Genomic DNA, 27691 nt, shown 5'->3' with positions numbered 1-27691 from the left:
TCAATTTCAGTTTATTTTAATGCAGAACACTGAGGAATTAAACTATTTTAACACATATACATGTATTGTTTTTCTTTATATTGTATTCATCATGTAAAGAGGTTATTCATGACTTTTGAATGTACAGTTATGCATTTGTGTTTGGAGTTTTAGGAAATGGAGCATAAATGTAAATACAACCGGAAACACTGTATTTTATTTTTTAAAGTAATGTAGATATTTTTTAAAAAAAGAGGGGAACATATAAGAAATAACTTAAATAAAACACTGCTTTGATGTGTTACATAATACATAACCTGCACAATACACGGTGTTTCCGGTGTGTTTGTCGCCCCCTCGCGGGCCGCACGCGGACCCGTTTCTCGTAAGTCACGTGACTTCTGGGAAAAGGAGAGTCTGCTGCCTGTGAAGCGGCAGCATCGAGCAGCACTGACCGTCTGTCACATTCTGCAAGCACCGCGGAGGAAACGCAACCGAGGTAAACGAAACTTAAACCTACTTCCTAAATCCAACACCTCTCCGTCTATATTTGATATATTTATAAATATCAAGCGAAAGCGGATGTTTCTTCCGATCATTTATATATTTAGTCTCTAGAAGCGGGCAGCATTTTTTTTTTTTTTAATAAGGAAACATTTTGGATGTTGTGGGTTTAACGTGTTGTTGACAGCGGATTTCAAAATGTGCATTAAAACGACTCGATCGTGCAGTTTAGTTGCTGTTTTACACTTTGAAAAAAAAGAAGAAGGAAGTGTTTTTTCTGTCAGTGGAGGTATACGGGCTGTGATGTGTCTGCTCACGGTGGCTGTTTATTTGTTTTTGTTTGTTTGTTTGTGCCAGTGTGTGTGTGTGTGTGTGTGGTGGGGTTTTTTTGGTGCTTTTTTGGAGACATGGCAGGAGGGAGAATGCGCTCCACTCGCAGACTGCGCAACTGGATCGTTGAACAGGTGAGTTTGTGTTGGTTTCTTGTTTTTTATTATTATTCGTTTGTTTGAGGGTGTGTGAGTGAGCTGGGGGGTGAGGAAGAGGAGGAGGAGGAGGAGGATGATGAAGGAGAGGGAAAGGGAAAATAGAAGAGAGAGGGAGGGGGAGAGAGGGGGAGAGAGGGGGCTCCACTGAGACTGAATATACACGCAACTGCACATATTGAGGACTAAAATCTTCAGTAAGACTTTACTTGTTTTACTGATAAAAGGTTATAAACACCAGTCAGATCATCTATTTAAGTAAAAGTACCAATACTGCAATGTACAAATACTCCATTACATGTACTGCATGTAAAATCCTACTACAGTAAAAGTACATAAGTATTATGAGCTTGATGTAGTTAAAGTATTGCAGTAAAAGTACATAAGTATTATGAGCTTGATGTAGTTAAAGTATTGCAGTAAAAGTAGTGGTTTGGTCCCTCTGACTAATATATTATTATATATGACATCATTAGATTATTAATAGTGAAGCATCAGTGTTAGAGCAGCATGTTACTGTTGTAGCTGCTGGAGGTGGAGCTAGTTTACACTACTTTATATACAGTTAGCTAGTTTAGTCCAGTGGTTCCCAACCTAGGGGTCGGGGCCCCTCCAAAGGGTCAGCAGATAAATCCGAGGGGTCGTGAAATATTGGATCATTTGAACATTTATGTAAATGAAAGCATGTGAGAAGTTAAGAGGGAAAAATCACTATTTGGTGGAGCTGTTAACAACTCATAGACATGTGAAATGTGACCCCGACTACACACTGCTTTTTGTAAGATGTCAAAAGTCAAAAAGGTTGGAAACCACCGGTTTCATCTTTAACAATGTGTTGTATTTTAAAAGCTTGTTATATTATCCATTGTGTCAAATCTTCATCTGAAAAGTAACTAAAGCTGTTAAATAAATGTAGTGGAGTAGAAAGTACAATATTTCCCTCTGAAATGTAGTGGAGTGGAAGTATAAAGTAGCATCACTTGGAAATACTCAAGTAAAGTACAAATACCTTAAAATTGTACTTAAGTGCAGTACTTAGTTACTTTCCAACACTGCATATTACTTCTAATTTAGCATCCTGATGTATTTTTTGGCCTCTTATGTTTACATACAGTATTTAATCTGAAGTAAGGATGTGTTTTGATTGTTCTTTGGGGGGAAACAGTTGTGACACCATATGTTGATTTTTTACTTAAGTAAAAGTAGCAATACTGCAGTAAAGTACAAATAAATAAGTTCTACAGTGTTATAGTGATGATAGAAAACATCCCAACCTAGAAAGACACAAGAAGACAGAAGAAAGTTATATTTTACTTTTCTTTAGAGCTGCAAAAATTAATCACCATCTACTTTGATGACTGATTAATGGTTTTAAACCATTTTTTAAGAAAAAATACAAAAATTTTCTGGTTCCAGCTTCTCAAATGTGAATATTTTCTGAAATGTGACGCCGACTACTTGCTGCTTTTTGTGAGACAGTTTTTAAGTTGTGTTTAAGTGTTTTTACTTTGTTGCTGTTGCAGGTCAGCAGCGGTAAATATCCGGGGCTGGTGTGGGACGACGATGCTAAAACCATGTTCCGCATCCCGTGGAAACACGCGGGGAAACAGGACTTCCGCAAAGACGAGGACGCCGCCATCTTCAAGGTCAACATGCGTTTACCGGCTCTAAACTCTAAATTCTCAAAACACTTAACATCACTTGACACTGTGAAACCTGTGTCCTCTGCAGGCGTGGGCGGAGTTTAAGGGGAAACTGACGGAGGAGGGGCGCGACAACCCGGCGTCCTGGAAGACTCGTCTGCGCTGCGCCCTCAACAAGAGTCCGGAGTTCACAGAGGTGAACGAACGAGCTCAGCTGGACATCTCAGAGCCCTACAAGGTCTACCGCCTCGTCCCCATCAGCGAGCAGGGTGAGACACTGATCCAGACGCTCCGCACGCTCCACTTGAGCTTAAAACCGTTTGAATTCCTCCCACACACACAATATATCAAATAAATAATTGACTAACGTCTCACAGGTCAGTTAGAAACCGTTAAGAGAAACTTTCAGGTTCGCAGGTGGTGAAAAATCTCTCCTGCTGGTTAATAAATGGTAATAAAACATCAGTTCTGCAGTTACACGTTAATTAAAATGCTGATAAGTGCTCGATATCACCGTTATCTTACATTATAATTGGTTTTAAAAGAGTAAAAGCTTAACGTTCAACAATAACATGACTTACAAAATGTGCAAAATACAATATAACAGGGTGAGAAATATGTAAAGTATTCATAATCATCCTTCTGTTAATCCAACTGTTAAAAAAAAAAACCCACAAAATTAAAATATAATGATTTGCAGCAAATATTTTACTGTAAAAGCTCTGCCAACGCTAAAAACTATGACGTGTTCAAGAGCAGGAAGGAAAGTCCGACACGTCATAACTCTCATAACAACATGTAGCATATTAATGTAGGGAGGTGCCGCTACTACTATTCGCCTAATTAATGAAACCAATTAAACTGAGCAGTGAACTGTACGTTGCTGCATCCTGCAAATGAGCAACAACGAAACCTCTAAAAACACCACAAAGTTGAAAACAGTTGACCGAAATGACTTTAAACGCAGCTCGGTGTCTCTTTTAGATTTAGAAAAATCCTGCAAACTATCGATCACTTCTACTCACTAACTTCACCATACACTAGCTGTGCTGCGTTCATGGTTTGCTCTGAAAACAGCGACAGAAAGATGCTAAATTTAAGACCCAAACTAGGCACAACCTGATATTTACATTTTAATTATTCCTCCTTGAGAAAGAAATGAATATTCTTGTCTCAGAGATACAGAAACAGACCAATCGATGCTTTGATGAATAAAATAACAACTCGACCAGCTTCGGTTGTGCTTATTTGAATATATAAGTTCAGCATCTGATATCAGAGACGTTCTCGCTGCAGCAGGTTTACAGTCAGATACCAACAGCTTACACAACTCAGCATGACACACACACATCTCTCCTGTCAGATCACACCACTCGGGAGAGAAAAACAAGCGGGCATCTCCGGGTCAGAGATGCCTTTAATGTAATCAGGGAAGTCTGGTTCTCCTCCGGGACCCCTTATCTCCTCCTGCTGCTGCACTTAAGACAATAAAACACAGCGAGTGTGAGAGGCTGGAGGCCCTCTGATTAATTACCATGTCAACGTACAGTGAAAAAACATTCCTCTATGGCTATAAATCCGCCCACACAGCAATGCACAAATTGAGAACATCTGATCTAGGGCGTGCACGGTACGGATTAGACAGTCAATTAATCAGTTGATCAACGGAGAACATTCTCTAGTTCCTGCTTCTCAAAATATGTTTCTCTGTTTTATATGATCCTTAGTTGCAGCCTTACAGCATGCAACTCTGCAACATCTCATGCTAATTTAAAAAAACGTTAATCAACAATATACAAGATGAAGAGAGAGTTGATTCTTAATTAAACTGTCAAATATCCAAACCTACAACTGTGAACATATCACCGACACTGTTGACACTGTGGTTTCATGAGTCGGTCAGTCTGTACATCAGTGACCGCTGAATGTTTACAGATGATAAAACGAGGACGAGGTTGGTTGTATTTATCTGCTGTGGAAAGAAGAAGTTTTGACCTACTAGCCTGATGAAATACTGAAGCTTCATTCTTGCTCAAACAGACAAATGTAAACATCTCGCTGCTCAAAATACCAGCGTCCGTTTCCTTTATTTATGTTGGTGGTAAACAACGAGTCCGACAAAGAGCCGAGGAGCAACTTTTTATATCTGAGAGCAGCTGAGAGACGCCTCGGATGTATTCTGATAAGTCTATCAGCAGCAACAGGGAGGCTTCACATTTAACAGCCAATTTAAAATTCATCCAGCTGGTTGTAAAACACAAAAAAAACAACATGGAAGTTTTGGGTTGTGAGGTTTTAAGGCTGAATAATGAGGATTAAATTAATATCAGAGTATTAAAAGACGGACGAAGACACTTTAAAAATGTGAAATTGTCCTTTAATGCGAATATTTTAACATCAGTATAATCACAAATATGTCAAACGTTTGCAACGATTACAGTTAAAATAATCAAATTGATCATTAATGTGATTTTAAAAGTGTTTCGCTGCATTTCAACAGACAAAACTCGTCACTGGAGCTCAAACTAATCAATTATCGATTAATCGATTAGTCATTCGATCTTGTCGATCAATGTCTCTTAAAGCCCAAGATGACGTCCACAACCCAAAGATATTCACTTCACTGTCACAGAGGATGAAAGACAGACTGACTAAAACTGATTAATCGATTATTAAAACAGTTTGCTTTTAATTGTCTGTCGATCGACGGATCTTCGCCGCTTAATTTAGACAACAGAAAACAGTAAAACAATAACAGAATATGATGGAATTATTATATATATCGTTATAATATTAAAGTCACTTAATGTTAACGAACTATCAGTCGACCCTCACAGTGATTAAGACTGTAAAACTGTTACTGTCTCTCTGTGCATTTCTATTAACGATAATGATTAATTGATCAGTTGTAATTGAGTAAACAGATGTTTCTCTCGTCTGTAAATACAACAACGTGAGAGAAACGTTGCTACGTTTAACTTGTTGACCTTCATCACACAAACTGACACTCTGAACGTTCAGTCAGCAGAACGAAACACTGATTACAACGTTACACAACAAGTCTTAAATGTACCACAGTGAACCTTCCTCTCGTCTCTTACTGTACAAAGGAAACACGTCGTCACCTTTTCCCCACTGACTCACACACACACACACACACACACACACACACACACACACACACACACACACTCCTCTTCATCTTACTATTGTTTCAAAACTTCTTGTGACACCATCACCTGATAGTTTCTGGTGTTTTTTGGGGGGATTTCTGTATTTAAATTCTGCTTTTTTTTGCACATTTTAAGTCATAAGAACATCAAGGAAATATTTAAAAGCTGCTTTTCTGCTTAAATTATGGACAGAAGATCTTTTACTGCTCTGAAACTGGTGTTTCTTTTATTTTTATTGCTCTTAAACTCATTTTTATTGCTCTTTGCTCTCGTCTATTTGCTCTTAACTCAGTTTTAATGCGTATCAGGGTCTTATATAAAGACACCGTGTGTTTTATAAGGTGTTATTCAAATAAACTCGTCATGCCTTATTGCACCTGGTGGCTCTGGCAAAGCCTGACTGGTGTTACTGGTTCATTCTTTTATTGCTTTTCCTGGCGAGTGGAGATGTTTTGAGATGAAGTAAAAGTTGAGAAATACTTTTGTTTCCTGAAATTCATCTGTAAATCATGAATTAATACCGCAGGACGAAAGAAAGATAAAAACAGATCAGGTGACTTGTCGCCAGGGCAGCGAGCGTACTATCGAATCAGCTGTTTTGCTGAGTCAGCGGGGCAGGGTGTGAGCTAATACTGGGTCCAGAGAGTTCAGCCAAAGTTGACCCAGTTACTGGGGCAAATACACTTAGTGTAGAAACCAGTCATCAAAGCACAGCTGCTCCGCTTTCAATCGCTCAAAAATAAATTTGTTTATTCAAAAACCCAACAGACTCTTCTAGTGTTTGCCAAGACCGATAACGACGTGTCATAAAAAGAGTTTCTGTTTGTTCAGGTTTGGTGACGCCCGAAAAGAAACCCAGAGAGAAACCGACGAGGAGGCTGAAGAGAAGGAGCAGCGACGAGGAGAGCGACGACGAAGGTCGGGTCAAGCAGATAAAGACCGAGGAGGTCTCGTCTCAGCTGGTGAGGTCGCAGCCATGGCAACGGGGTTTTCAAAATCCATCCAGAGTCCATCTGAGATTTAGGAAAACCTGAGTCAAGTCTGACTTGTTCTAACATGAAGATTATAAATAGGATCTGATCACAACATGTTTTCTTTATTATGGCAACACCCAAGCTTTTAACCCCTGTGAGTCTGTTAGCACGTTGAAATTAATCTCACTGAAAAAAGGCTGTTATGGGTCTTATTCTGTTGTCTGGATGAGTCAGATAATCACTAAGGATGTTAGGATTCATCATGCAGGAACATTGACATTTGTATTGTGGCAATAAATCCATATTTAAGACGTACAGCTACACTGCAAATGTAGAAAAAAACAGGAGAAACTCAGAAAGATGATCGAAAATATCTGATTAAGAAACACAGGAGGGCTGCAGGATAAAAACCTTCAACCTTTGTGTTTCCCAGCGTGTTGGAGACCTGCTGCTGCAGAGCGACAGTCCCGTCCAATCAGAGGAGCCGATTCAGATCGACGCCATTATACAAAGAGACGGTGAGTGACAGCAGAGGAAGACTGAACTAATGGAGGGTGTTTGCTTTACTAAGATATGGATCTCAAACATGAACTAACCAGCCATCTAACTCTAAAGTGACACCTGAAACGAATGAAAAGAGACGCTACGCTCAGCTGATCCGTTGCTTTTTATTTCTCTCCGCAGTGGTCGATGAGATCCAGCTGGACGTGCGGATCGAGGAGAGCGTCCCTCCTCCTCCGGGAGGTAATAAACAAAACATTTACTGTACATAACGAGTACTGAACGAATCAAAAATGAGCTTTTCTCAGTGTCAGCTGACTGTGGGGTCTGACACTAGAGAACTGTTTTCCTATGAGCAGAGTTTGTGACATCACAACCAGTTTGGAGCCATTTGTGGTCCAGTGTGTAACTAACATGAAGCCTCCAGTGCACATACAATGAGAGGCTGAACTGAGGAGCTGCATAAAGAGCCAGTATGAGATAAATGAGGAGATATTCCAGTAGAGCCCCAGAATATAAACAGACACCTGTAAATGTGCAGATATATTAAATGTTCATGTCTGGAGCAGATCTTTAACTATAAAAAACATCCTAGAAATGCTGGACGATCTCCAGCTCACCGCCTCTTTTTTGTAGCTTTTTGACTAAAACGTCTCCATCTCTGTTTCTTCGTCTGCAGCTCAGGACTCCTTGAACGTGGCGGTTCACTATTTAGGTCAGGAGGTCCTCAAGCGGCAGATCCAGGGCACCGACGTCCGGATAACGTACTTGCCTTCCTCCCTCATGCCCCCGACGTCGGCCGCCTTGAAAGGCAGGTTCCCGCGCATCCCCCTGCCGGAGCCTCCCTCCACGCTGCCGGCCGGCCCCGAGCTGCAGGCCCTGCTCACCCTGCTGCCCTTCATGGAGAAAGGGGTGGTGCTGACCACCACGCCGCAGGGCGTTTACGGCAAACGCTTCTGCCAGGGGCGGGTCTTCTGGACGGGGCCGCATACGACCAGGCCGGGGCTGCACAAGATGGAGAGAAACACGGAGCCGGTGCTGCTGTTCAGCAAAGACACTTTCAAACAAGGTGAGTCCTCCTTTAAACACCGAGACGCCGAACCTTCACCTGCACGACGACCGTAACGACACGTCTGTGATTTAATCTGAACATGATTTAATTTGTTTTAAGAATATTCCTGAAAGATCCACCAGCTCGTCTGCACATCACCATTAAAAGAGCTTCTGATAATCATTACACAGGGTTATAAACCAGGTTATATTTAACAATCTTGTTGAGATTGAGACCACAGAAGAAGAAACATTCAGAAACACAACACGTATAAGACCAGTCGACCAAAATCAAGCGACACATAACTCATAAAAACTCTTTAGATGACAAAGAATATTCAGTTTTTTAAGATGATACAAACAGAACAATGTTGTGAATACTTCATGTTTGTGTTTCACTTCTTTTATTTTGAAACTCACTTCTTTTCCTGTTCAGAACTGGATAACTTCCGCTCAAACGGCGGCGAGCCTCCTCAGACCAGCATCACTCTGTGTTTCGGTGAAGAACTGTCCAACACAGAAGATCCATCCAGAAAACTCATTATTGTTCAGGTACGAAACCTTTTCTCATAACATCCTGATGTGTCACCTGCTACATTTAGTGAATTTAACTGTTTCTTTATTTGCTCTTAACAGGTGGAACTTCAGAACATTTTTGTTAAACCCTGATTTGCTTACAACACACAAACACAGTATGTGATGAACTTGACATTTTCTGGCACTTTTCTACAAAGATAAAAAAATTCTACTCGTAGCGGTCAAATGTTTAGTAAAAAAATAAAACCTATTTCAAAATAAAGCTTTTGTGGCATAATCTAAAAATGTTTTATTCAAAGAAAAAAGTAGTTTTGAGATCAAAACAATGAACTTGGTTGTATTCAGATCTATCTGCTGTCTCTATTCTCAATTAATTAATTGAAACTGCTCTCAATTCATTTGTAATTAATCCCAAAACAGCTTTTTGCTTTCATTAAAATACAGTTTGACTGCAGAACCACCTTAAAAACACAATGATCTTCGCTGCATCAGAGGCCTTTAAATGAACCAAACATGAGATCAGAATAAACACAAAGTTAACATTTACACTTGAAAAAGGAAAAAAATCCTCATAAACGAAGCCAAGTAAAGAATAATAACAGCTACTCTTCGTCTCCTCTTTTTCTCTCCTCTGCAGATCTCGTTGCCGTGGGCGGAGCGGCAGGTCCAGAACGCTCAGTCCATCTACGAGTCCATCACCATCCTCCAGTCTCTGGCCAGCCAGTCTCCATTGGGAGAGATCACCCTGAACCTGGTCACCGTGCCGACGCCGATTGCCGAGGCCGTCTGAGCACTGCGCCCAAGCCCCCGCCCCCCCACAGCATCAGCTTACAGTTTATAATGACAGAAACTTTTTTTTTTTGGAGGGGGGCGGGGTCCAAATTTAACAAACAGATCAATTACTGAGTCTGAATTCTGTAAATGTAATAGTGATAAACATATTTCAATATTGTTGGAATGAATCTGTGAGTGTTTCCTGGTGACAGGAAGCACAAAACAACTGAGCACTAAAAAAAAATATAGAAATAACTTTTTTTTTTCTTTTAAAGCTTTATGACTGGAGATCAAAGGTGTATTTTTTTTACCATGGAAACGGATATTGAGCTTCATGGATGGAGTTCATGTCCTCGTAGACATTAGTTGGTGTACTGGAAGCACTACATGTAAACCAACACTGACACCTTGTCTGTCAGTCTGTATGTACATATATATATAAATATATCTCTATCTCTTCTTTAATGGTTGCACATATATGTTCCTCTAATACCAGTGGTTCCCAACCTGTGGGTCGGGACCCTCACAGGGGGTCGAGAGGACAACAGGATAGGAAAGCAGGACTGGATCATTTTAGATACCTTTATTAAAAACAAACTGGTTGAACTGGTCACAATTGTTTTGGTTTTTTTTAAAACAGGTTGGGAACCATTGCTGTAAGTGTTTCTACTATAGTACTATATAAACCTTGTTTTGTAAAAAATGATTGTTTTTGCAGTAAATAAAAAGGGAAACTTCAATAAAAACCTTAGTAGTTTTTAAATAGTGAAGTAGAGTAGAAACAGTAGTGAGCAAAGACATATCTTGCAGTAGTTTTTCACTTTTTTTGTTTATCTGACTCTTCTTCCTGATTGTTTCGTCATCGTATTTGTTAAAAACAGACATGAAAACTTTTACAAACGTTGGGTTCATGGTCGTCTTTTAATAGATAAAGTTTCACACTCATGATGAGACAGAATGCTGCACCGTGCGCCAGGTCTGTAGTGGTGCTAATTCAGGATCAATAAAAGAAAAAAAAAAAACAACAACCTGTTATATATTCTTCCTCCATCTGGGACATTCAGTGCATTTTTAGAGTGTTATGTGAACTAATCTAGTAAATTAATGTTTTCCTCCAGAGGAGACGTGTAAACTTGAGATTAGTGTTCCTGAAAGTTACACCGAAGTCTGACGAAGACGCTTTAAAAAGCTTTTTTAAAAATGTTTTTCCTCCCGTCAGACTCTGTTGTAGCTGCTCTGGATGTACAGTAAATGGGTTCAACAAAAGTATCGTTTAGTTCAATACAACAATCCTGCAGTAAATACAGTCTGCTGAAGCTCACCATATTTGCTTTTTGTTCAGACTTTATATTAGTTTTTAAAGGTGTTGCAGATGTCTTGTTAGACGCCTGTTTGTTGTTTTGCTTTATAGGAAATTTCCTCTGTACATATTTTCCTTCTTTTTGCTACTGATGCAAAATCAATTCAGTCAGGAAGCAGCCACATTAAGCGAATCATGTCGATACCAATAAACAGTGTTTATCAGCTTTAAAAGCAACAACTACTGAGGATTTCAAGGCAGCATAAAGCAAAGTACAAAAAGATACATAAGCAGACACATAGCTGCTGCCTGAATATTTGGTGCATCGGTTACAAAAAGCAGAAATAAAGAGACATTTAACCAGATGTATCGAAGTCCATCTGAGCCACAAATGATGTATTTATACATTTATAGGTGGAATTTTATCTAAAAGTTAAGAGCTGAAAGTTTTTTTTAAATGATAATTTACTATTCAAACGTGTTACTACTGTTGTTTGATGTTTCAAGAATATCAGAAACTTGACTTCACGTGTTGAAAATCCGACCTCACGAGTTACACTTGAAAGCAACATCTGCAGAACGCCTTAAATCTACCATCAAACATCCACCTGCGGACAAAAAAACAAACATTTTGAGCTTCAACAAACTGATATTTACTGCAGGACTTTTGTATTGTCAGATGTTTGTTACTTTGTCAACCATTATGTGTTTTATGTAGGAAAAAATAATAGTAAAGTATCAGATAACAAAACTGGACCAGAAATACCACAGCTGCTTTGTTATAGTGTGTAAAAGGTGATTTTTAAGGTGGATTTTTTTTTTTCTTTAAATCAGCAGGGTGTCGGGCTAAACCACAAGGCACACTCTGAGGGGGGGGGGGGAAGACTGCAGAGATGGGGGGGAAGACTGCAGAGATCTACCAAGATGTAAATAGTTTTGTTATTTATGCATGTTCTATGTTATGTTCAGTCATGAAAATGCATTAAAAATAAAACGTATTCCTAAACTCTGGCTGGTTATAAAAGTCACACGTGTGTGTGTGTGTGTGTGCACGACGTCGGGTCAGAACAGAAATAAATCTGCGTTCTGGTACAAACTGATGTCACTTCTTCGGCGTCTAGATGTTCCCGTTGGCCGGCGAGGCGAGCTCCGCTATCTTGGTGTTAAGTTTCTGATTGGTCCAGTCTTTTGTTATGTCGTCCAGGTGGCTGTCGTAATCCACCAGTAGCGTGTGATCGCCGGACTCCTGCATCTGACTGGCTATCGCCCGGGTCTCCTCCCACTGTCTCAGCATTATCCTGAACAGAGAGAAAAACAAGAGACGGGTTAATGTTGGTGAGATCTTCATTATTTTTGCCTGATGATCGTTAGTCTGAAGCGCCCGATGCCCTCTGCTCCACACGGCTGGAACAGGAGCTGAACTTTAACATTTAACTAGAACAGATTGGAAAAATATATGGAATGTAGCGATTAAATCCTTTTCTTAAGCTCCTCTTCTTCAAGATTAAAAGGTAATTCAGTGTCAAATTTTGTGCAGAGCTTATTAAACTCTCACTTGGAGTTTCTCAGAAGTGACAACTCTCTGGTCTGGCTTAGTTTTGGTTATGAGTGAAATCTGCTGTGATGTGACAAGACGAGAGGACGACACATGATAAGAGCTCTAATCTTAAACCGAGGATGCAAAGTTCACCTCTGACACCTTCACTCATCTGCTCTCTTTTATTTTTTCTATTTCTAACATGAATGCTAAGCTAAAAACAAAGGATGTGTTGACTTTTATGTTAAATTTCTTCCATTTGCACAACGGTTTTACATGCACAAACTGATAATATGAATAAACAGGTGGATTAAAACATAACTTAAGCTTTTATCTTCAGCATACTTTGTCTATAAACTATGTGCGGTGCTCTGAAGAACGATCCTGCGGCTCGACAAGCAAAGACGAAACCGATGAGACGGCAAAAACTTGTCAAGTGTGTCATTTATAATTTCCAAGTTAACAGAAACCTACATATCAACAGTGATGCCTACAGGACATTAATTAAGCGGCAAATATTTAAACTGAAGTGGTAATCAGTACTCGATCTGGAGCGGAGTTTCCCAGGCTTGGCGACGCTCCAAACGAGCTCTACGGATCAAACCCTTCGGGTCATATAGTGATTCAAGAGATTGGAATTTAGCCTTTAAGCCGTCGACAGGCAGGTAGGATTTGGACGCAGCCTGAAAGGTTCAACTCAGGACAAAAACAAACCCGCGAGCCCTCTGGCTGGTTCTTACGTGTGTTTGTCTTTGAGCGTCCATCTTGAATCTTTTCGCTCGTACATCACTATGGGAGGAACCCGATAGTCTGGAGACATCTTACTACCGTCAAGCTGTGAAGAAGAACAGAGCAAAGAACGATTAACAGAGCTAATAATCAGATTTCTTTTAATAAATCAATCATTTATTAAATATCAAAAGTGACAAAATGCTACCAGGACCCAAAGAAATGCCTTTAAACTGCTGAACAACAGCAGAAATCCCAAAGTATTCATGTTTTTAATGATAATATTAAAAACAGCTAATGTTCTTGTGCTTTACTCACCATTAACAAAACAGCGCTGTCAAACTGCTCAGCAATCTTATCGGCTATCTTCAGTGCACATGGTGTCGGGCTGTTGAGTGGAAAAGATGAGGAGAGGGAAAAAAAAAAAAAAAAACTTCATTTTTAGAGAAGTTTAGAGTGTGTGGTGTATTTAAAGGATCAGTGTGTGGGATTTAGTGCCATCTAGTGGTGAGGTCGCAGATTGCAACCGACTGAAGACACCATGGAAACTCACCTGCTGTCTGAAACACAGGCGTTGGCTTGATAGTATCCCACTATCCTCTGCTGCGTCTGTGAACACCACACATCCACCTGAAACGGGAGGGAAAACTTTAAAATCAACATTTAAATCAGATGCAAAACTGGATTTTCTCTGCAAACAGCTGACAAAACACAGCCGGCAGCAGGGACATTTTTTTTTTTAGCTATTTTAAAGGGGGCTTGTTCTGCACATTTACAGGTTTATATTTATATTCTGGGGCTTTACTGGAATATCTTTGCATGATTTACAGTTAAAAACTCCTTTTTTATCTTATACTGGTCCTTTATGCAGCCCCTCAGTTCAGCCTCTTTCTGAAACAGGCTGTTTTAGCTCCGGTCTCTTTAAGGCCCGCCTCCTGAAGCTGCCTGGAAGGTAGTATTATTCCAAACGGGGGAGACGTGATATCATTTAAATACGGGGATAACGGCGCGTATTTTCTGACAGTCCCTCCTGGAAGGCCGTCATAGTGATGCACTCAGCTGTTCACATGAAAAGCGACAGAAACTGTTGTGGGAAGAATGAAAGAGTGAGAGAAAGAAGTTCAGACTCTGGCTCCTTTCTCACCTCAGCTGACCAATCACTGTGTGAATGTCGGTTTGTCTGTTTCAGAAAGTTACAGGTATGGCCGTATACCCCCCTCCCACCTTAACCGCCGTCGGAGTATACAGCCACCTTAAAGCTGCAACCAACAGTTATTTTCATTATCAATAGGTCTGACAATTATTTTCTTTCATAAAGGATTATGTAATTGTTGCAGCTCTAAATCGATTGATTGTTCAGTTTACTCTCATAGAGGATTAAAGAAACAAGAAAATATTCACATTGGAGAAGCTGAAATTAAGAGATTGTGGAAATTTTCTTCTTAAAAAAATAATTAATCCATTATCAGAATAGTTGAAGATTAATTTAGTAGCTGGCAACTAATCCATTAATCCTTTCAGCTCTAGAGCACTACCATGTGTAGTGGGGGTCAATAGAGTCCTGATTAATCCGGCCAAAGTATTGCAGTAAAAGTACATAAGTATTATGAGCTTGATGTAGTTAAAGTATTGCAGTAAAAGTACATAAGTATTATGAGTTTGATGTAGTTAAAGTATTGCAGTAAAAGTAGTGGTTTGGTCCCTCTGACTGATATATTATTATATATGACATCATTAGATTATTAATAGTGAAGCATCAGTGTTAGAGCAGCATGTTACTGTTGTAGCTGCTGGAGGTGGAGCTAGTTTACACTACTTTATATACAATTAGCTAGTTTAGTCCAGTGGTTCCCAACCTAGGGGTCGGACCCCTCCAAAGGGTCAGCAGATAAATCTGAGGGGTCGTGAAATGATTAATGGGAGAGGAAAGAAGAAGAAGTTCTGATACACAAATCTGCTTTAAGTTTTTGGACTTTTTCTCTAATCTTTGATTTTTGCTGAAATATTGGATCATTTGAACATTTATTGAAATGAAAGCATGTGAGAAGTTTAGAGGGAAAAATCACTATTTGGTGGAGCTGTTAACAACTCATAGACATGTGAAATGTGACCCCGACTACACACTGCTTTTTGTAAGACGTCAAAAGCCAAAAAGGTTGGAAACCACTGGTTTCATCTTTAACAATGTGTTGTATTTTAAAAGCTTGTTATATTATCCACTGTGTCAAATATTCATCTGAAAAGTAACTAAAGCTGTCAAATAAATGTAGTGGAGTAAAAAGTACAATATTTCCCTCTGAAACTGTACAGTACTTGAGTAAATGTAGTTACTTCCCACCGCTGTTACCTGTGTGAGAGCCAGCTGAGTGATGGGAGCCAGAGGCAGGTGGGAGTGAAGCAGTGGGACACAGTCGGTCACACAAACAGCTCCGCCCGCCGAGCTGGACGACAACAGCAGCCCGTTGATGCTGCACCGTGGAAACAGACAGGCGTGCAGGTACATCTTCACATAAGCCCGACAGGAAAGCTCCACCTCACCCATGACGACTACTGAGGAGACACACGGACAGACAACAAGCGCTGAAAACACACCGAGCAGAGGCTGCAGTCACCTCACACTCACATATATGAATGTGCATTAGCATTAGCACACGAGCTAACTGTGTAGAGCTGAGTTCAGTCTTACCTCTAGAGAAATATAATTATCAAAGAAAAATGTAGCAAGCGTAGCCTCGACGGACAAATGTTAATCTCACGATTTTCGATTATAACGGTTCATCTAGGGTAGTAAACCACCAGCAATAAAGATATAACGGCTCACTATTTAATCTGACAGTTAGTAAAAGGCAATTGAACGGCTACTTCCTGTCTCGCCCAGATCTGTGAAATGTAATCATTTGATTGGCCCTTTCGTCGACGTCCTCGTATCCGATTGGAGGATAAAGGTGCCAATCATTTCTTCATCCCCTGCATCACGCTTACGCTCTGCGGTAGTTCTCCCTCTAGTGGAGAGGATGTATAGAGACAAGTGAAGTAGACAGAAAAGTATAAACTGAAAGACAATATGAACCTCATTTGATGTTTTGTCACTTTAATCATAAATATTAAATTATTTTCTATTTATCGTCAGTTTTTTGTACTGTTTTGTCATCTTGATTTTCCATTTTTACTGTTTTAATCTGTTCTGCATGCACATTTTGAAATCTGAATTGACACTGTGAAGACAAAACAAAACAATACAAGACAAAAACAATTTACATATCCTCTACCTTATCCTTCTATGCCAATGTTTATTTCTGATCATCCATTTTTCATAGTTGTTCATTAAGTAGTTTTTAAACATTTTTTTAAAACTTACTAAGTGCTCAACATGTTTTCAGTTCCATAAATTCACACCTTTGACTGAAATACAATGTTTTTTTGTTTGTTTTGTTTTTTACATTAGTCTTCACTAATTGTTTTTAAACATGAAAATTCCTCTCAAATTACATTGACTTTCTCTTATTTTAATGACTTTTGGATGCTTTCATGTAATAATTGTTTTTTGCTTTATACATAATTTGAACTGTTTGAAAGTCAACCCAATCATTAAACATTAGAGCCTGTAATTCAATGAACAGTTTGTTGTTTCTCTATAAGTAGTTTTGTTTACAATTCTTATGGTTCTCTTTGAAAGTATGAAGATTGGATTAGTATGTTTTATATGAATTTTCCCACCCTTCCACACAGTAAGTTACTGTATATTGAGACTATTAGGGCACAGTATGAGGTTTATAATGAAACTTGATTTAGAAGATCTTTAACTTTATACAGTATTGCAATTGACTTCCTGGAAGAGGTATCCCTCCTCTGTTGCTCTTATAAATATAAGACTTGACCAGAAAAATAAGCTAATAATTGCTAAGAAAGTGCAAGTGGAATTTAAGATGAAGTATTTTGAGCATCAGTGTCAGATATCAGTTAAAGGATAGGTTCATAATTTTTCAAGTGTGTCTTAAAACAACAGTCAGGTGTCCATATGAACAGTGACAGAGGTTTTCCTCGCTGTAATCATTCCTCCTGTTCTTACTGGCTATTAAAAGATCCCCTTCAAATGTGCTTTCAATGTAAGTGATGGAGGCCAAAATCCACAGTCATTCAATGCAAAAATGCATTTAAAAGTTGATATGAAGCTTATATGAGGCTTCAGCAATTCTAGTTAGTCATATCAAGTGGATATCTGCCACATTTACAGTATTTTTAGCATCAAACTCCCTCTTTGTGTTTCCCTGTTGAGCTGCGGTGGAAGTATAGTAACAAAGAGGAACTTTGGCACTAAAAAGTTGAAAGATATCTACTTGATTTGACTCATTTGGACACTGAAGCTGCAGATAAACTTAAGTACATTTTTGCAGAGGATTGGATTATGGTCCCACACTACTTACATTGGTGCATTATGAAGGGGTCGTCTGGCCAGTATGAACATGATTGTGGCAAAAAAAAAAAAAAAAAAAAAAAAAAAACCCCATTTGGGTCCTTTAATATTTTAAAGGAGAGCACAACATAAGCCTTAAGTGTCCAGTAGATTGATTTGTCCCAACTACTGGAGGCTGACAGTAACAATCTAGATAAGATTGATAAAGACACCCAATACTAAAACTTGAAGTGGAATTTACTTGTGGCCAACAATGGATTCTTGCTGGCAACTTTGTGGTAGAGATGGTTGACATTTGAGACTAAGTGAATACAAACTGTTTTGAATCAGGTTTGAAGAACTAAGATTTAAGATTGAGAGTTAGATTTCCAGAATTACATGTTCACAGCAGGTATGAAACTAGCATTACCTGGTAACCTCAGCCCATCTAATCTGGTTGAAAAATACAAGTTGATTGCCAGTGCATTTTAAATCTGAAAGTGGTAAAGACTTGCCAGACTCCTTTTACCCAGAGTAGTTAAATGTGCTGCCTCAAAGCCTTATTTGCATATAAACTGCCCATGAATGATCAGGTTGAAGTGATGCTAAACTGTCCAATACCAAAGATTTTCTAAAAGAAAGATGGTCAGAAGCGTCAAGTCATAGAGATACAAGCTTTATTTGCATTTGACAAGTCAATACAATGGCTCAGTTGAAAGCAGTCTTTGATGCATCTGCAGTGTTGTAGTTCCTAAAAAACAAAACATGGTTTTAAGGAAAAGCACAGCATTTTAAGTCTTGCATCATCCAATTGCTGAGTATTAGTACATACCCTGCCCATTGCTCCTCTGGATTTGTTCCAAGTCCATACCCATTGCCAATGTTATTACTATAAACACCAGTGGTGCTGTAGCTGGAAGAAATTCAAGTTGGCCAGATTAAGCACTGATACTACCCATCTAGATAATGTGATGTGAATGATCCCAGCTTACCTATTTGAATCCATCTGGGCAGTGACTCCTTTGGCGAAAGTTGGATAATCATTGTAGCTTGGCTGCCAAGAATGCTGGGGTGAGTAGCTTGGTTGCTGGGGAAACTGGGGCTGCTTGGGAGGGTAGCTAGGCACCTGGGGTTTTTGGGATTAGTGCCTAGGCTGCTGGGGCACCTGCGGCCGCTGGGGTTTTTGGGAAGGGTACCTACGCTGCTGGGAAGGGTACCTAGGCTGCTGGGGCACCTGCGGCCGCTGGGGTTTTTGGAGCGGGTACCTAGGCTGCTGGGGCACCTGCGGCCGCTGGGGTTTTTGGAGCGGGTACCTAGGCTGCTGGGGCAGTTTGCTTGGCTGCTGGGGCACCTGCGGCCGCTGGGGTTGCTGTGGCTGGTACCTAGGCTGCTGGGGCACCTGCGGCCGCTGGGGTTGCTGTGGCTGGTACCTAGGCTGCTGGGGCACCTGCGGCCGGTACCTAGGCTGCTGGGGCACCTGCGGCCGCTGGGGTTGCTGTGGCTGGTACCTAGGCTGCTGGGGCAGTTTGCTTGGCTGCTGGGGCACCTGCGGCCGCTGGGGTTGCTGTGGCTGGTACCTAGGCTGCTGGGGCAGTTTGCTTGGCTGCTGGGGCACCTGCGGCCGCTGGGGTTGCTGTGGCTGGTACCTTGGCTGCTGGGGCAGTTTGCTTGGCTGCTGGGGCACCTGCGGCCGCTGGGGTTGCTGTGGCTGGTACCTTGGCTGCTGGGGCAGTTTGCTTGGCTGCTGGGGCAGTTGCGGCCGCTGGGGTTGCTGTGGCTGGTACCTAGGCTGCTGGGGCAGTTTGCTTGGCTGCTGGGGCACCTGTGGCCGCTGGGGCACCTGCGGCACCTGGGGCTGGTAACTTGGCTGCTGGGGCACCTGCGGCACCTGGGGCTGGTAACTTGGCTGCTGGGGCACCTGCGGCACCTGGGGCTGGTAACTTGGCTGCTGGGGCACCTGCGGCACCTGGGGCTGGTAACTTGGCTGCTGGGGCACCTGCGGCACCTGGGGCTGGTAACTAGGCTGCTGGGGCACCTGCGGCACCTGGGGCTGGTAACTAGGCTGCTGGGGCACCTGCGGCTGCTGGGGCTGGTAACTAGGCTGCTGGGGCACCTGCGGCTGCTGGGGCTGGTAACTAGGCTGCTGGGGCACCTGCGGCTGCTGGGGTGGGTAGCTAGGCTGCTGAGGTAGTTGGCTTAGCAGCTGGGAAGGGTACCTAGGTTGCTGAGGCACCTGTGGCTGCTGGGGTTGTTGGAGTGGGTAGCTGGGTTGCTGTGGTAGATGGCGTAGCACCTGTGGCTGTTGTGGCAGGTACCTAGGTTGCCTGGGCAGGTAACCAGACTCAGCCACCTGTTGCTGTTGTTCCCCTCTAGAGCCAAAGCTACTTGATGGTTGATAGCCTGGAACTGGCACTTCCTTGTCACCATACTTCCCAGAGTAGGCTGCTGATCCAGTTCTGTAAGCTATTGAGCAGATATTTTGGTCCATGAAACAGCAAATTAAGTAGATATTTTCACAAATGGAATAAACTTACCATTAGCTTGATGCCCTCCTACAACTAGCAGGGACACCAGCAACCATCTAGATAAGACATCCACAAAGACAAGTTATGATTTAATCATGAATTTAATAATTAAAACTAATTTAAAGCTGAAGATCTTTCTTCTACCTTATGAAAAACCCCATGGCTGAAGCCAACAATAGTAGGCCAGTGAAGCTGCAAACTCTGACACTTCTGTCAGCTCCTACCAAACCACACAACTGAACCAAACTGAAAACAATAAGTCACTGAGGTAACTCTGAACCCCTTTATAAGTCCTCCACACTCACTCTGCTTGTTGGTTAACGGGACACAGGTGTGAGTGGTTGAAGGCAGGTGTGGATGATTATCTGTCAGCAGAGGTCCACTGGATTATAGGAACGAGGAAAAGACTTTCAGCATTTTATTCCTTGAACATGGGAATCTTTTGACGAGCAAAAGGCTTCATCATTGTTTTATATCAGCTACTTGACAGAACATGATGGATTTTGAGTCCATCATTTTCCCTTAATTAAAATATTTGGGTCAGTAAATATGCAGATGAGGGCAGAGTAAACTCAGATCATCCAACCTCATCAAAACAATAAGTCAGTGTAATATCTCTGTGGATATAATAGCTCTGATCCTCTGTATAAGTCATCCATTCTTTGGTATAAGTAGTTGAAGGCAAGTGTGGCCAATTATCAGATGGGAGAGGACCACTGGACTGTAGGAACAAGAAAAAGATGACATTAGTCTTTCAGAGTTTCAGCATTTTATTCCTTGAACATGGGAATCTTTTGATAAGCAAAAAGATTGTGGTTTAATCTTTAGACATGTCCTATTTACAGTCCAACAGCCCAGACAAATAGATATTTGATAAAAGTAGGAACAAGTACAAGTACTAGGTCAGCTTCATCATCATGTTATTTTCAGCTTAACTTGATAGAAGATTATGAAATTTGAGTTCATGATTTTTCCCATTCATTAAAATATTTGGTCCAATAATTATCCACAAGAGGGCAGACTAAACTCAGAGTCTTCAACCTCATTAACAATAAGGTGATAGACACAAATTTCAAACTCAGTTTTGATTATCGGGGTCATTCCTTTCAAACAGCATACAGAGTGGTGGCTGTTTTTCTTTTCAATCTAACCCTGTTTAAGAGTCGCTGATCACGCCGGTGTGATAAAATCATGTGTCTGTTTCAGGAGGTCACAGCAATCATTGTTAATCACACTTAACAACAATTACAAGCAGCATATTTAACAAAAGCAAAATAAATACCTAAATATAAATTAAATTAACTTTAAGGGGGGGTTAATCAATATATAAAGTGAGTGGTTCAAAGAGGCACTTCTGTTTAAAAATGAAGTCACATTGAGCATTGTCGTCAACTTCTGTCGAAAGTGCCGGCTTGAAACTCCATGCTTGTTTTTGTTTAATGTTGATAGACTGAGTAAAAACTGAAATAGGGTGATATAAATTTGATATAAAAATCATATTGACACGTGCGTAAATGCAAGATGGGATGGGGCAGACGTTGCATTTATTTTATATCTTCATTGTTTTTTGTCATATGATGAAACAGAAAAAATGTCAGAATCTGCTGACCCTGGGGGTCAACTGAGCAAAGCACATGCAGAAAGAGACATGGAGAGAAACAGAGACATGAGGATATATTGAGTTAGTTTTTGGAAGAGTTTTTGTGGGGGAAAAATGAAGCAAACACTAAACCAAGCCATCAACTTTTTATTTCAAGAAGAAGATGCTATTTGCAATTCATTGTCTGAATCGGAGGGTGATGTTGGCGATGATGAAATTGACGACCCGTCTTTGTTATTGACAATGAGAGGTGAGACAAACTTCTAGTGAAAATGTATTGCTTTTGTTTTGCTTATTTCTCTTTGTGTAAACTTTATAAACTCTCTTTTTATATGTGTATATGTTTACATATGTACGTGTGTTTGTGTACATGCACAGTGATGATGAGCAGCCTGGAACAACCCCAACAACAAGCACAAAGAGGGGGCATGGGAGGGGGAATCAAACCAGGTCAAGATCTCCATGAGCCCGGCGACCACACCACAGCTCTGAGCCCTGGAAAACAGAAAACATTCTTGATACTGCCCCACAAACCAGTAGGTTCATGCCCCTCAGAACACCAGGAGCCCAGGTGAACCACATTCAGCAAACTCACCAATGGACCTTTTCCAGTTGTATTTGTCCACGGATACAATGAGGACATTCTGCAAAAACACCAATAAGTATGCAGCAAAAAACAAGGAAATGGGCCAGAAGTACAAATGGGTTGACGTTGAAGTTGAGGAACTCTACAAAATTCCTTAGTCTCCTCATATACATAGGGTTGGTGTCGCTGCCAAGTCTCCAAGACTACTGGAAACACAACCACATCTTGTCTGTGCTGTTTCCAGCCACTGTCATGACAAGAGACAGATTCCGGGTGTTATTATGGAACATCCACCCCAGTGATCCAGAGGAGGATGTCAAAAATGACAAGAAGAAGGGAACACCACACTATGATAAGATGTTTGGACTCAAGCCCCTTATTGATGACATTCACACTGCCTGCCAGGCTCATTACCACCCAAGGAAGGAATTGGCAGTCGATGAGAGGATGGTGGCGACTAAGGCGAAAACTGGCATGACCCAATATTTGAAAGACAAGCCAACGAAATAGGGGATCAAGCTTTTCATGTTGACTGAGTCAAATAATGGATACACCATCAATTTCAATATGTACCATGGCAAATCTCACACACCAGGTGTGCATGGACTGTTGTATGATGCTGTCATGGACCTCATTCAGCCATGATATCTCGGGACTGGATACCATATTGGACAATTTCTACACCAGTCCGAAACTGTGTCTTGACTTGGCCAGCATGAAGTTTGGAGCCTGTGGCACATACAGGGACAACAGGAAGGGGTATCCCAGTGGGAGAGCAAATGCCCTCACCAGAAAATCAAAAAGAGACACTGTGAGATGGATCAGAGTGGACCCCCTGCTCTTCGTGAGGTGGATGGACACACAGGAGGTGGCAGTATCTGGTGGGGTGGTCCAGAGGAGAGTGAAGGTTGGAGATGGACACTGGGCAGTGAAAAATATTCCCTGCCCCTCCCCCATCATTGTCTATAATAAGAACATGGGTGGGGTTGACCTATCGGACCAACTCATCCAGTATTACTCCACCCACCGCGAAACTGCTCCCTGGTATTGTACCCTGTTCCTGCACTTAGTGGACACTGCAACAACAAATGCCCACATCCTGCACTGAGAGATCAGCAACACACAACAGACACAGCACATGACGCATAAGAACTTCCTGGTTGAACTGGTGTCCCAGCTGTGTGGAGTGGACAAGACAGGAGTTCCCATCAACAGGAGAACCAACCATGTTCCTGATGCCATGGTTACAGATGCCAGTCAGAAAGCCACAGGACCTGCCAGCGCTGCCAACAAGTGGACAAAAAAAAAAGGAACCTCATACCATGGAAACACGAGTCCTGTGATGTGGCCCTCTCATCATTGACAAACTTTTTTCAGGGAGTGGCAGTTATGCATTTATAGTAAAAATACAATTTTCCAAATCCGATTGTGTTTTTGGGTCCAATATGTTAATATAGTATATCAAAGTGGAAAAAATATATATTGTCAGGTCATATAGGTGATGTGCTGAAAAAAAAAAAAAAAAAAAAAAAAAGACACCAGGCATTGGCATGGTAAACCTTTAAATGTGGTATATAAAAGCAAAAACATATGCAAAAAAAAAATCCCAGCCAAAACAGCCCAACACTCTTGAGTCTTTACAATTTGAGATATGTACTGGCAAAGTGTTCTGCATTGTCAATTAGGTCTTTTTAAAAGGTAAAAACATAAGCTGAGAAAGAGCAGCTGGTGATAGTTTTTGTTCAGATACAAATTTAATCAAATATTTTAAAAGAGCACAGTTCAGCATACCTTGGACCCCATGAAGTTTCACAAGATTTAGTAAAACTGGTAAGTTACCCAATACATTTGACGCCTACTAATAACACCCCCTTACCAGTATTAATCTAGATAGTTTTAAGACTGCAACAGACACCAATACCAAAACTTAGTTATGATTAATGATTTAGTAGTGATGTTTCAGAACTTGTGGCCCCACAATAGAGTCTTGAAGCAAGTTTATGGCAAGGAGGGTTGACATTTGAGACAACATTTTGGAGATTTGGTTTGTAGAGGGTCTGAAGCTTAAGATTTTAACTCCTTTTAGCTAGAGCAATTAAACGTGCTGCCTCAAAGCCTTTACTTGCATGATAAACTGCCCATGAATGATCAGGTTGAAGTGATGCTAAACTGTCTAATACCAAAGATTTTCAAAGAAAGATGGTCAGAAGCGTCAAGTCATAGAGATACAAGCTTTATTTGCATTTGACAAGTCAATACAATGGCTCAGTTGAAAGCAGTCTTTGATGCATCTGCAGTGTTGTAGTTCCTAAAAAACAAAACATGGTTTTAAGGAAAAGCACAGCATTTTAAGTCTTGTATCATCCAATTGCTGAGTATTAGTACATACCCTGCCCATTGCTCCTCTGGATTGCTAATGTGATGTGAATGATCACAGCTTACCTATTTGAATGCATTTGGGCAGTGACTCCTCCTTTGGCAAAAGTTGGATAATCATTGTAGCGTGGCTGCTGAGAAACCCAAGAATGCTGGGGTGAGTAGCTTGGCTGCTGGGGCTGCTGGGGACGCTGGGCAGGGTAGCCAGGCACCTGCGGCTGCTGGGGACGCTGCAGTCTTGGCAGCAGCTTTGGCAAGTGGCTGGGCTTCCTCAATTTATAGAAAGGCTGTTGCAGAACTGGCATTCGCCTGGGCAGATAGCGCTGCATCTGAGGCTGCTTTGGCAGGTAGCTAGGCTGCTGAGGTTGTTGGGGCACCTGGGGCCGCTTGGGTAGGTAGCCAGGAACCTGGGGCTGCTTGGGTAGGTAGCTAGGCTGCTGAGGCACCTGAGGTTGCTGTGGCCGCTTGGGCAGGTAGCTAGGCTGCTGAGGTTGTTGGGGCACCTGGGGCCGCTTGGGTAGGTAGCCAGGAACCTGGGGCTGCTTGGGTAGGTAGCTAGGCTGCTGAGGCACTTGAGGTTGCTGTGGCCGCTTGGGCAGGTAGCTAGGCTGCTGAGGTTGTTGGGGCACCTGGGGCCGCTTGGGTAGGTAGCCAGGAACCTGGGGCTGCTTGGGCAGGTAGCTAGGCTGCTGAGGCACCTGAGGTTGCTGTGGCCGCTTGGGCAGGTAGCTAGGCTGCTGAGGTTGTTGGGGCACCTGGGGCCGCTTGGGTAGGTAGCCAGGAACCTGGGGCTGCTTGGGCAGGTAGCTAGGCTGCTGAGGCACCTGAGGTTGCTGGGGCCGCTTGGGCAGGTAGCTAGGCTGCTGAGGTTGTTGGGGCACCTGGGGCCGCTTGGGTAGGTAGCCAGGAACCTGGGGCTGCTTGGGCAGGTAGCTAGGCTGCTGAGGCACCTGAGGTTGCTGGGGCTGCTTGGGCAGGTAGCTAGGCTGCTGAGGCACCTGAGGTTGCTGGGGCTGCTTGGGCAGGTAGCTAGGCTGCTGAGGCACCTGAGGTTGCTTGGGTAGGTAGCCAGGAACCTGGGGCACCTGTGGCAGCTGGGGCTGCTTGGGCGGGTAGCTAGGTTGCTGGGGCACCTGTGGCAGCTGAGGTTGCTGGGGCTGCTTGGGCGGGTAGCTAGGCTGTTGGGGCACCTGTGGCAGCTGAGGTTGCTGGGGCTGCTTGGGCGGGTAGCTAGGCTGTTGGGGCACCTGTGGCAGCTGAGGTTGCTGGGGCTGCTTGGGCGGGTAGCTAGGCTGTTGGGGCACCTGTGGCAGCTGAGGTTGCTGGGGCTGCTTGGGCGGGTAGCTAGGCTGTTGGGGCACCTGTGGCAGCTGAGGCTGCTGGGGCTGCTTGGGCGGGTAGCTAGGCTGTTGGGGCACCTGTGGCAGCTGAGGTTGCTGGGGCTGCTTGGGCGGGTAGCTAGGCTGTTGGGGCACCTGTGGCAGCTGAGGTTGCTGGGGCTGCTTGGGCGGGTAGCTAGGCTGTTGGGGCACCTGTGGCAGCTGAGGTTGCTGGGGCTGCTTGGGCGGGTAGCTAGGCTGTTGGGGCACCTGTGGCAGCTGAGGTTGCTGGGGCTGCTTGGGCGGGTAGCTAGGCTGTTGGGGCACCTGGGGCACCTGTGGCAGCTGAGGTTGCTGGGGCTGCTTGGGCGGGTAGCTAGGCTGTTGGGGCACCTGGGGCAGCTGAGGCTGCTGGGGCTGCTGGGGCTGGTAGCTAGGCTGTTGGGGCACCTGAGGTTGCTGGGGCTGCTTGGGTGGGTAGCTAGGCTGTTGGGGCACCTGTGGCAGCTGAGGTTGCTGGGGCTGCTGGGGCGGGTAGTTAGGCTGTTGGGGCACCTGTGGCAGCTGAGGTTGCTGGGGCTGCTGGGGCGGGTAGCTAGGCTGTTGGGGCACCTGTGGCAGCTGAGGTTGCTGGGGCTGCTGGGGCGGGTAGCTAGGCTGCTGGGGCACCTGCTGCTGGGGTGCCTTGGGTGGATTCAGCTGCTGGGGCACCTGTGGCAGCTGAGGTTGCTGGGGCTGCTTTGACAAGTAGCTAGGCTGCTGAGGTTGTTGGGGCACCTGGGGCTGCTTGGGTGGGTAGCTAGGCTGCTGGGGCACCTGAGGTTGCTGGGGCAGCTGGGGCAGCTGAGGTTGCTGGGGCAGCTGGGGCACATAGCTAGGCTGCTGCTGCACCTGCTGCTGCTGGGGTACCTTGGGTGGGTTGCTCAGCTGCTGGGGCACCTGTGGCTGCTGGGGCTGATAACCAGACTGAGCCATCTGTTGCTGTTGAGGATAACTAGATGAATACCAGATTTCTGGCACAGATTGAAAGTTTGGTTCCTGTGATTCAGCCTTAGGCTGATAACTGGAAATTATTAGTTGTATGTTGTCACCACTTGCCTGATTTGCATTTGAGTTTGAATCCCGACTATCAAGTGGCCCAGTGCTCCATGAAGATTCACCTCTAGTGTCAAAGCTACTTGAAATTGGTTTATAGCCTAGAACTGGCACTTCCTTGTCACCATGCTTCCCAGAGTAGGCTGTTGAGCAGATATTTTAGTCCATAAGACAGCAAATTAAGTAGATATTTTCACAAATGGAATAAACTTACCATTAGCTTGATGCCCTCCTACAACTAGCAAGGACACCAGCAACCATCTAGATGAGACATCCACAAAGACAAGTTATGATTTAATCATGAATTTAACAATTAAAACTAATTTAAAGCTGAAGATCTTTCTTCTACCTTATGAAAAACCCCATGGCTGAAGCCACAGTTGTAGGTCAGTGAAGCAGCAAACTCTGACACTTCTGTCAGCTCCTACCAAACCACACAACTGAACCAGTCTGAAAACAATAAGTCACTGAGGTAATTCTGAACCTCTTTATAAGTCCTCCACACTTGTCCTGCTTGTTGGTTAACGGGACACAGGTGTGAGTGTTTGAAGGCAGGTGTGGATGATTATCTGTCAGCAGAGGTCCACTGGATTATAGGAACGAGGAAAAGA

General features: G+C 42.8%; 4 protein-coding genes across 10 annotated transcripts; 1 reads left to right on the top strand and 3 right to left on the bottom strand.

Moving 5' to 3' along the window:
* The first annotated feature begins 395 nt into the window (after positions 1–395).
* Positions 396–10520, top strand: irf9 (interferon regulatory factor 9). 2 transcript variants are annotated; one of them, XM_067577854.1, is made up of 10 exons: positions 396–478; positions 841–947; positions 2492–2614; positions 2700–2880; positions 6616–6746; positions 7192–7276; positions 7443–7502; positions 7939–8328; positions 8746–8861; positions 9484–10520. In XM_067577854.1, exons 2-10 carry the CDS (start codon positions 891–893, stop codon positions 9634–9636), a joined length of 1296 nt encoding a protein of 431 aa, XP_067433955.1. In that variant the 5' UTR covers positions 396–478; positions 841–890; the 3' UTR covers positions 9637–10520. The 2 variants fall into 2 exon arrangements, with proteins under 2 accessions (XP_067433955.1, XP_067433956.1); XM_067577855.1 differs by lacking the exon at positions 396–478 and adding an exon at positions 8946–9001 and having other exon boundaries at positions 519–947; positions 9484–9619.
* Positions 10521–10522: 2 nt separating this feature from the next.
* emc9 (ER membrane protein complex subunit 9) lies at positions 10523–16048 on the bottom strand. Of its 2 annotated transcripts, none has more exons than XM_067577858.1 (6): positions 15873–16048; positions 15534–15736; positions 13740–13816; positions 13505–13574; positions 13198–13292; positions 10523–12218 (listed from the first exon to the last, which is right to left on the bottom strand). In XM_067577858.1, exons 2-6 carry the CDS (start codon positions 15726–15728, stop codon positions 12038–12040), a joined length of 618 nt encoding a protein of 205 aa, XP_067433959.1. In that variant the 5' UTR covers positions 15729–15736; positions 15873–16048; the 3' UTR covers positions 10523–12037. The 2 variants fall into 2 exon arrangements, with proteins under 2 accessions (XP_067433959.1, XP_067433960.1); XM_067577859.1 differs by having other exon boundaries at positions 15534–15733.
* Positions 16049–18574: 2526 nt separating this feature from the next.
* On the bottom strand, positions 18575–27543 carry LOC137173047 (uncharacterized). Of its 5 annotated transcripts, none has more exons than XM_067577732.1 (7): positions 27430–27543; positions 27295–27341; positions 27084–27223; positions 26856–26966; positions 19576–19812; positions 19360–19401; positions 18575–19281 (listed from the first exon to the last, which is right to left on the bottom strand). In XM_067577732.1, the coding sequence occupies exons 1-7, from the start codon at positions 27444–27446 to the stop codon at positions 18721–18723; spliced, it is 1155 nt and encodes a 384-aa protein (XP_067433833.1). In that variant the 5' UTR covers positions 27447–27543; the 3' UTR covers positions 18575–18720. The 5 variants fall into 5 exon arrangements, with proteins under 5 accessions (XP_067433833.1, XP_067433834.1, XP_067433832.1 ...); XM_067577733.1 differs by having other exon boundaries at positions 19360–19392; XM_067577731.1 differs by lacking the exon at positions 19360–19401 and having other exon boundaries at positions 18575–19323.
* LOC137173046 (uncharacterized) lies at positions 24503–26849 on the bottom strand (the record flags this gene model as incomplete). Its single annotated transcript, XM_067577728.1, has 2 exons — positions 24503–24598; positions 24733–26849. Coding segments are annotated over 2 exons (2160 nt in total), but the record flags the coding sequence as incomplete, so codon positions are not given.
* Positions 27544–27691: the final 148 nt, after the last annotated feature.

This window comes from Thunnus thynnus, chromosome 21 (genome assembly GCF_963924715.1).
Source record: "Thunnus thynnus chromosome 21, fThuThy2.1, whole genome shotgun sequence".
NCBI lineage: Eukaryota > Metazoa > Chordata > Actinopteri > Scombriformes > Scombridae > Thunnus > Thunnus thynnus.
This window is presented reverse-complemented; position numbering and strand designations above follow the sequence as displayed.